The 10,637-nt window shown below is 37.7% G+C and overlaps 1 protein-coding gene across 1 annotated transcript in view; it reads right to left on the bottom strand.

Moving 5' to 3' along the window:
• LOC111862557 (inactive tyrosine-protein kinase 7) overlaps window positions 1–10,637 on the bottom strand; it is a 187,163-nt gene that overhangs the window by 42,694 nt on the left and 133,832 nt on the right. Inside the window, exons 9-10 of the mRNA XM_023848049.2 lie at window positions 5,691–5,803; window positions 3,108–3,273 (exon numbers count right to left, since the gene is read on the bottom strand). Coding sequence (XP_023703817.1) covers window positions 3,108–3,273; window positions 5,691–5,803 — 279 coding nt within the window. The remainder of the gene's footprint in view (window positions 1–3,107; window positions 3,274–5,690; window positions 5,804–10,637) is intronic.

The raw sequence follows: 10,637 nt of genomic DNA on the forward strand, positions 1-10,637 counted from the left end.
AAAAAAGGCGAAATCGTGGCACAACATTCTGGACCCGTTTCTGTCACAAAGTGGTTCGACAAAAAAATAGTCACCATGATCTCCACCTATCACAGTCACGACACCAGGACTGTTACAGTTAGAGGCAAGGAGGTGGCGAAACCAGTTTCAGTATTGGACTACAATAAGTCAATGGGAGGGGTCGATTTGAAGGACCAGCTGCTTCACCCTTATTTGATCGATAAGAAGAACATGAATAAGTGGTACAGGAAGCTGTTCCGCAGGCTCCTAAATGCCTCAATTCTGAATTCAGTGATAGTGTACAGGAGTAACACAGGCACATGAATTCAGCAATTATCATTCAGAATTCAGTTGATTGAGGGCCTGTTCGTGAAATATGCGAGTGCTGTGGAACATAAAGTGCCAGGTTCACATCCATCAGACAACACAGTGCCCCGTCTAACAGAACGACATTTTATCAGCAAGATTCCTCCAACGGCAAAGAAATCTAGACCACAGAGAAGGTGCGTTGTGTGTCAGAAACGCAGGAGGAAAAGGGACACAGTGTACTGGTGTGATGCGTGTGGCGTGGGCCTCTGCATTGAGTGTTTCCGCGACTACCACACACAACTGAATTTTTAAGGTAATGCAATACTATTTTTCATAATTTTTATATGCTTACTGGCCCAAAAATAATTTTAAAGTAGTGTGGATCAATACTCTAATTCTATATACTTCTCTGGATGTTGTGTGAAAATCTGAAAAACAAAATTCCAGTTTTTCCCAATTTATTAGGCATTAAGTGCTGCATTCTCCGATTTAATTATTTAAATAGGCGCCGGCATTGGAGTGGAAAAACGATTTAAATGCCCCCGGCACTGAAGGGCTAAGAAGTGTGTTATGACTGATATGTAGCAAACGATAAGCAGTTCACTATATGAATGGTACCACTGTAATCCCCCTTTGTTGTATAAATATTCATCATTCAGTCTTGTTAGTCAAGGCCAGCCGCAAGGAACAAAGTGGCCAGCTGTGTTGTGTCATGACCAGTGGAGAATACAGTTACTTCAAACCAAATCAGAACACAGTTTTAGCAGATTCAGAGTTATACACTGAAAATGGATGTTTTTGCTTTTCTCGATTCTGTGGTAGATGACAGAATTCAGAATAGCACAAACATCCATTGGGAGAATATGCAAAACTATAAGGGGCAAACAGAAAATTTTTGAATGCGATGATAATATGTAGGAATAACAGAAGGAAAAGAATAGATCAGTTGTCAATCAGAATTCAGTTAATTGAGGGACTCTCTGTGAAATATGTTAATGCTGTAGAACACAAAGTGCCGGGTCGACATTCGTCTGACAAAACAGTGGCCCATATAAGAGAGAGAAATTTTATAAGCAGGATTCCACCAACTGCAAAGATGTCAAAACCACAGACACAGCGTGTTGTCTGTCAAAAATTGTGTACTGGTGTGATGTATGTGACGTAGGACCCTACATGGAATGTTTTCAGGACTAACACACCCAGCTGAACTTCTAAGGTATTATGATACTATCATTCATAATTTTATAGGCTTACTGTGCCAAAAAATAATTTTAAAGCAGTGTGGATCAATACACAGATTCTATATACATTTCTGAATGTAGTGTGAAAATTAGAAAAAAAGAATTTCAGTCTTTCCCAATTTATTACAATTTAAGTGAAATGTTGCACTCTCCAATTTAAATATTTAAATATCCTCTGGCAGAGGAGTTGAGTAGGAATTTAAATGCCCGCCGACGTTGAAGGATTAATGATGCACTCCTGAAGACATCCAATGAAATAGTCCATCTCTTGCTGTAACATCTCACACAACATAGCCTTCACCTAAAGTGGTAGGCCATGTCTGGAATACACAACTGTTCAAATATTCCTGCAAGAAATTGTGGAAGACAGATAATTTCGCTATTTAGGCAGCCATATTAAACCTCCAGTGAGATAAGGTAATGGGAAACATTCCACATAGTTTTTCCATGCGTATCATATGGTATGTTGGTGATAAAGGGTTCACCTGGAATTTATTCTTTTTACAAAAGAATATACATGACAGAATTGCTTAACTCTTGCTGCTCAAGATGATCTCCCTTTGTATTAATGCATTTTTTTTTCTACCACCCTGGCAAGTTACTAATGCCAGCAGCATTAAATGCTTTATCTGAACTCTGTGGCCAGTTCAGGACTCCACCACCTGAGTTCATCAGTTTCAAATTTCTGTATTCCTAGGTGAACCTTCATTAGTCCAAATGAATTAAAACCACTGTGGGCTAAACCCAGGTTGTAAGAGAAATGCCCCATACTTTACCAGTCCACTGTTGTCAGTGTCACCTTCATCAAATTTCATGCATGTGGATGAGCACCATCATGCAGTAGGATAATGTTCATCGATTGCATATATAAAGACAACTAATTTAAAACTTTCCACACGGCCTAAAAATATAGTAAATACAATTACGTAATTATCCAACACTCAGCACCCTACAATATTAAAGCCATGTTTTAAATTGAGGAAGAACAGAAAATTTAAAAATGAGTACATAGACAGTAAATCCTCAAGATGTTTGCCAACAGTGCTTCAGTATGACTGCAAAAACTGTAGGAATCTAACTTATTTATATTTTTACACAGTTTTTCAGTTGTCACAAAGGGAATGCCAGTAACAGAATAAGCAAACAATTCAACTTTCTTTTAAAAAAATTTTGGGATGTAATACTTGAGACGTTGGCAACATAGTTCAACAAAAATGCCATAGGTGAAACAGGTTTCACCCATACCTTCCCGAAACATCTCACCCACACCACATGAAGATGGTAACAGTGTGCACAATATGTCATGAGAAATAACTAATGGGTTAAACTTGGATGTCACAGCAGATTGTCAGTCACTGTCAGCTGGTCACTGGATTGGACAGTAAAAAAGTTGGCTGGAATCACATGGTAGCAGATGAGAGAGAGACCAAACTACATTTGTAGCAAATCCAGAAAGGACAGTATACAGGTGAGAGATGAATGGAGGCAGAAAAGCCCACATTTTCATTTAGATGTGGGCTGATGAAGTGAGAATAATAGAACTAGACAGAGACGCACCTATTACATCAATATCAACAGTGGCATTGATGATTCCTTGGGAGTTGGTGGCAACACACATATACCGCCCCTTATCCTCTGCTGTGACATTACTGAAGTGTAAGGTGCCATTTACATCTTTCACATGGTTAGGAATCTCAAACTTCTGCTCCCCATGTTGCCCCTCCTGTGAAACAACACAAAAGAGCATAACTAAGACATTATCTAGCAAAATTCAGAAGACAAGCATCTTACGCACATGTAAGTTTCATCTGCAGAACAAGCAAGAACAGTTCATTACACCAACATGAATTAGATGGCATGACCAGGGAAACTTTATAAGAAAATGAAGCAACAGCTACAAATATATACTAGAAATGTTTAATTAAACACTAGAGTAATTAAACGACCAAAGCTTGAATAGGTGCTATTACAGTAATTGTAACTAGTGGCTGAATCTAAAATAATAGCCAGTTCTAGCAGAGAAATTGAAAACAGCAGCTGTGTTTAAATTGATAACAGGCACTACCACATAAATTTTAAATGCAGGACAGGTCTCAAACAGCAGACAATATTAGAACAGAAATCACAAAATGTTGTCAGATAACATTTCTGAATGTTTCAGGTTTCAGATATTACCCAGATTCAAGAAGAGACTAGGTCTCAAATAGAACAAGCACAGAAATTGAAAATACACTAAATGAGGCTCAAAGAGTGGTCAGTATTAATATAAATATTAATGAGTGGCCAAATATGAAACGGCAGCAAGGCACAGAAATTGTATACTGTGGTCAGTTTCCAAATAGCAGCTGGGTACCAGCAAATGAACTAACTAGTGGCCTGGTTCTATTTTTTATTGCATACAAATAAGAAAAGAGGTAACTAGCACATAATTATTAGTCAAGACCACAATATACAGTGAAATCCCCATTTAAGTTTCCTTTGAGGAGCAGAATATTTGTACACTAAACTGAGGAAAATTTTTAAGTATATGTACTTTAAAACTAAGAACACTGACTTGTTGCCTTTGAATCACTAAAACTGAATGTTGTGTGGGAACATCCCACATTATCACGCATTTCTGCAACGCTCGCTCTTCACATCACTTTTCACCATCACGCGCGCTAACCAATCAGATTGCCTCAAACATTCGCATTTATACGGCACCTCCTGCTAGCCAGCATCTACGTCATTACGCGTGCTGGCCAATCAATTCTTCCTCCTCAATTTCAAGTTTCGCTCCGCCCCACCGAGCAGTGTATAAAAAGGGGCAGCTCCAATGCCGAGTATTCAGTTCTTCAGTTAACTTCAGTCTACGATCAAGCAACACCAGCTAGCAGGCTTTGTCGCCAGCGCTCAGTCTACGGAGGCATCGGCAGGCTGCGCCAGGCATGACTGCCTCGGCCCTCCGGCTCTCTCACACCCGACTCACTGGGGCACCGCGCCTGGACTCGCCGGTGGTCGTGTTACTGTCCGACCCACTGGGCATCTGGCGTAGCCACTGCCTCATAACTCCTACGGCCGCGCTCAACGACTAGCATTTCACCAGCCACTGCTGCGCTGCGATCAAGCAACCGCCAACTCATGCTGCCGCACGGCAACCAAGCAACCTCCAGCCACGGCCACACTGCGGCCAGGTCACTCACCGCAACTAGCCTCTCTCCTTACCAGTGTGCGCCATGCTACCTCTCCGATCAAGCATCTCAGCAACCACGGTCCTTTTCAGGACCAACAAACTGTTCCGAAGAAGTGGGTTGTCATCGGAGTAATGACAAGACTACACATAAGAGCCCCACAGTTGAATGAGGAAAAACCTTAAATTGAGGAACATCAAACGGGGGTCCCAAAGGACTGAGAGACACTTAACTGAGAAGATAATGAGAAGCGAGGGGATGAAATGAATAAAAGTAAATACAAGTTGAAAATAAATGAAGGTTTACAGGAACAGATGGTCACATTTTGTATAGACCTACTTCTCTTCATAGGGTTAACAGTAAATAAGATGTAAGCCTCTGATTATACCTATTGTGGTAGTTGCTTCCACATAACACATCTACTGAAGAGCAGAAATGCATGTAATGAAGTTTATGCAGCAATGGTGACTTTGCACCATGTGGAAGTGGGCAGTGCTGACAAGGATGAGGAAATATATGTTGCCTTCATTTGTAGGGCTGACACTTCAATTCTGAAGATGCAGGAAGCATGTACCTCCAAACTGTTAGTAACCTTGCTCACATACACTATATGATGGAAAGACCCTCCAAACTGTTAGTAGTAACCTTGCTCACATATGCTTTATGGTAGAAAGACCCTCCAAACTGTTAGTAACCTTGTTCACATATGCTATATGGCAGAAAGACCCAATAGCTGAATCAGCATTACCAGTGAACCACAGTGAAAGCCTTGATTCAAGAATATGATAAAGTGAGGGTGATTTTTCTACTGTGATGAAACAGATTAGTTAGGGTCAACTTAAAATCTATTTTGTAATTACAAGACCTGATCCTTTTGAACACTAAATATCTCTCAACTTTTGTCATATATTTGTTTTTTGAACAGTATACTGTGCTGAGTGAGCTCCAAGACTAAAACATAAAACATCACCTTGAACCATTTTATGATGGGAGGCAGAGCACCTTGAGCCTTGCAGTACACTCGTGCTGATGATCCCAGCTCAAGCTTCTTGTTCACAGGTCGAGGTGAGAACTTCAGCCTCTCTGAACAAAGGAAAACAGTACCATGAAGCAAAACATAAGTAACACCTTGAAAAAAAGTTCAAATTAAGGACTGAAACCCTTGAGCAACAATTCTATTAGCTCTAATGGCACAGTAATTCAATTCAGAATACTGTGATTAAGTTTTGTATGAGCCACGAACTAAACGTGAATGCAAGCAAATTACAAGGTGTAGAGATGATATTTCTAGAGCACTTTATGGAATATTAAGAACAAGAAGTTACAGAATCCAAAATCAGGACATCAGGTAGAATGAAACATAAAACCACTACAAGAACTACATGGCATCATATCCCAGAAGAGGAGACAAGTTCATCAAATTAACTATACTGTGGCATGTCTGCTGAAAGCCAAAATAGTTTAATCAGCAGAGATAGCTGTTGCAAGACAACAGTTCAACAAACACATTTTCAGGGCTACCAGGTCATGTTACCATGTCCAAACTTACACACAGCAGAGGAACACATCATGTCCACAACTGCATTGATGACATGTGACAACAGAGGAATTGTGGGAAGCAGATGGATTCATGTGGAGGCTACATCTGAAGAATCAAAACACAGCTGAGTCATTCTAGAGAATATAGAGAGTCTAGAGGAGTTGAGAGTCAGGAGTCTGCAGTTAGCAGTTGAGAGACAGACCAGTCAGAAATTTTCACAGATGGTCACCCCTGGTGGAGGCATGGGAGACAGAGGACCCCGACTGCTGAAAGTTGTTGCACAGCAACACAAAGTGAATTGTGAAACAGACACCAGCCAACAAGGGCAGAAGTCCCTCAACACAGAAGCTGAGGAAGCTACAACATTGGAAGCCATTACCAGACAACCAGTAATGACTAGGAACAGAATTTTAATGCAAATGGATATTTCTTTTTGCAACAAGAAAGTATGCTCGTTTGGATATATGTATGAATTACTTCATTTCTTAAATTTTGGACATGGTTTGATGGTGCATATAAATGCATATTTTGCCTCTTTCATGAATAAGCATCATCTTTTTTTGGAAGGTCTCTATTTATACTGCATATTTCCTTTTCAAAATGTTTATCATATATATTTTTTAATTTTATGTGCAAATTTTCAATCATGGTCGCACGTATAGAATTTTTCTTTTCCATATTAGAATATTTTGCATATTTGACTCAACATTTCGTCATGATTCATGTTTCTGATGCAATACCCAGGACGGTACTTCCCCTATCCCTCTACTTGTAACATGCCTCATCCGCGTACCATCAAAGTGGCCATGAAGAGATTAGTCAGAAGCGTTCACATGTAGCCGCTATCAACGTAATACTATTCAACTGATAAGGGACTTCACTTGTTTATTTCCAAAGTCTCCATGAGGTTCGTTACGCTTCTTCGTTTGAAGCTGGGGGCCATTCACATTAGTGGTGACTGGTCTGTAGTTAAGTTTGTTTAGCTTTCTGTACTCATGCCGAAAGTGAAAGTAAGTCAGAAAACTAAATTACAGCTGTATCAACGGGAGTTCGAAGGAGAGATGATAAGTACGGATAACGAAATTCTTTATTGCCGAGCATGTCAGAAAACGGTTCTGTAAAACGCTTTCAAGTGCTTCAGCATTTGAACACCAATATACATAAAGAGAATATTAAAATAAAATTCATGAAAAGTGCTCCTGTTCAAAAATTGCTTAGTGAATTTTCTAATAATAGTTTCTCTTTGATTTATGCAAAGCCTTTTTAGCAGCAGATATTCCGCTGTGGAAACTAACCAATCCTACTCTGAGAAACTTCATAGAGAAGTATACACAGTGCAAAGTGCCGGGCGAATCTACTGTGCGCAAAAATTACATAAAGCAGTGTTATGATCTTACAATTGAAAGCATCAGAGATAGGATTCAAGATAATTTTGTGTGGGTATCAATTGACGAAACACAAGATTGTGAGGGACGGTTTATTGCAAATTGTATGGTTGGATCCCTTAATAAGAATGAACAATCTACCCCATAACTTCTTGTGGTAGAGCAATTTGAAACCACAAACAGCTCCACAGTTTCCGAATTTTTTGTCAATTCCATGAATTTGCTATGGCCGAATGGCATTCAGTATGAGCACGTATTGCTCTTTGTGACTGATGCCACAAATTATATGATGAAAGCCGGTACTGCTCTTAAAGTTATATTTCCAAATATGACACATTTGACTTGCCTTGCCCATGGGTTGCACCATGTTGCAGAAACAATTCGTGCAAATTTTCCATTTGTTGACAAGTTGGTGTCCTCTGTGAAGAAGGTATTTGTTATAGTGCCATACAGAAAAGAGGCCTTTAAAGCAGTAGCACCAAGTGTTCCACTTCCGCCGAAACCAATTTTAACACGCTCGGGCACGTGGATGTGTGCAGCGAGTTATTATACCGAACATTTAGAAACAGTCAGGAATGTCGTTAATACATTTGATCCCAAAAGTGCAGCATCAATTCAAATTGCCCAAGATGTTCTAAAAAACGCAGAACTAGAAACTAATCTTTTCTATATATCTGCTCACTTCTCTCATCTTCCATTCGCCATTTCCTCACTGGAGGCAAGCTGTGATACTTTGTATCAGTCATTAAGTCTGTTCAAAACCACTGTTTCCAAATTGAATTCGGTTACTGGAAGAGTTTGTGAAGTAGTAAAGGAAAAAAGTACACAGCATTCTTTAAAAAAACCCAGGATATGAACAAATTTATGAATTTGAAGAAATTTTAGCCAGTAAAAATAATGAACTGCCAAGGAAAAAAATCACTTACAGTGGAGCAAATAGCGGCTTTTGTACATGCGCCCCTAAGTTCGTGTGAGGTGGAAAGAAGTTTTTCCCGCTATAAGGACACCTTACGAGACATTAGGCAGCAACTAACTCTGGAAAACCTACCACATTTAGTAATTGTGAACTGCAACAGAAGAGAAGTTGAAAGATTGGGGATCTAAATGTGAGTACCACTGGTTTTTTAAATTTGTAATGAAATATGCTGTTTTTGTTGCATGATTTATATTTAAGTATAGCTTTTTATTGCAAGTGAATCATTCAGTGATTACATAAAATGAACTTAAATATTGATTTGTTGGTCTTAAAATAATGTAAAATTAATCCATGATATGTGTGTAATGGCCGTCTTGTAGTACACTCAATTTCATGTCACTTCTTACTACATGTTTCGGCAACATAGTGCCATCTTCAGGTTCGTTATTTACGCTAAGCTATTACATTGCTTGCCATCTTGTGTCTTTCATAAAATTATTTAGAAAGTACATTATTCGTCAACTATAATAAAATTTGTATATACTAAAACTTGTTAAGATTATTCATCTATATGTCTTAATTGAAACTTGTGTATAGTATGGTTCGTCCACTATGGGAGTCATTTCTGTGTGTACTGTGTCTGTGACGTGTCCTTCCTTTTTGACTGCAAGCGTTGTTTTAAATTTTAAATACAACTTGATGTAAAATTAATTTTAATATTTGGTATAAATTTTTATGTGCATATTTTAGTGCATATTTCGGAAGTTCTTCATGTATAAATGCATATATATTTAAGGTATTATTAGGGCATAAAAATCCGGTCCCTAGTAATGACACAGCAGACTGTGAAGGCGTGGTGGATGCAGTAGTGAAAGATCTAAATGAGTTGGTAACTAAGCTGAATGTGGCTGTTTATACTATTAGAACCGTATCTGCAGTTATGACTCAGTAATGTAATTTTCAAAATACAAAAATGAATAGTGAGAATTATTATGAAGGCAAGAAATAAGGACTCTTGTCATCCATTGTTCAGGCAGAATATTCTGCCCTTATATTCTCAATATATATTTTCTGTATCAATTCTGTAGTTAAGAATTTAGATATATTTAAATTTAATTCTGTTATACACAGCATTAATATCAGACAAGGTTCTGACTTACATTTTCCAATTAATAAATTAGCTAAAGTGAAGAAGGGTGTATATTACTCAGGGATTACGATATTCAATAATCTACCATAAGGCATCAGGATTCTATTAAATGATATTACTAAATTCAGACAGGCTCTAAAACAGTTTCTTCTTGTTGGTTCATTTTATTCTTTAAATGAATATTATGAATGGAACCCAAGGGATGATCTTGGTTCTTATAAATAGTATCTAAATTAACCTTGACAAATCCTATTAACTAAAAATATATGTATAAATAATCATCTACTTTAGATCTGCATACATACCTACTATGACTTTTATTTATTTTAGCATACAATCTCTTGTTTTATATGAATTTATTTATTTATTTATGAATGTATTTATTACCATAAGAATTTTTAGTACACTCCTGAGAGAAGTTATTTATTCCATTTATTGTTGATGAATGTTAGATGGTTTCATAGTTGCTCTTTTCTTTCAACGTGTGAGTGATGTAACATACATTATTTGATATTGTATTGTTTATTGATAATATCCATTCATATGCATTATTTTTACAGACTGGATGAATTTTATGAGATAACTGGTTAATATGTTTTCATCTAGTAAGTCTTGTTGTAGTCACATTTGATTATGTTTAGTGACTGTGTTGTCTATGTTTTATATTATTTTATTTTAACTTGTTCCAGTGATTGGTTCGAACATTTGTTTTGATTTTTAACACATTCTATATCCAGTGATGTGTGAACTTGTTTCTCGCCCTGTAATTGGATCTACAGTGGAACCTCGGTTAATGAGCATAATTCATTCCAGAATCTTACTCGTAATGCGAAACACTTGTTAAGTGAAACAATTTTTCCCATATAAATTAATGTAAAATACGATAATGCGTTCCATGCCAAAAAAATATTAAAAAAATTTTATGT

This window comes from Cryptotermes secundus, unplaced genomic scaffold, assembly GCF_002891405.2.
Source record: "Cryptotermes secundus unplaced genomic scaffold, Csec_1.0 scaffold1376, whole genome shotgun sequence".
Taxonomy (NCBI): domain Eukaryota; kingdom Metazoa; phylum Arthropoda; class Insecta; order Blattodea; family Kalotermitidae; genus Cryptotermes; species Cryptotermes secundus.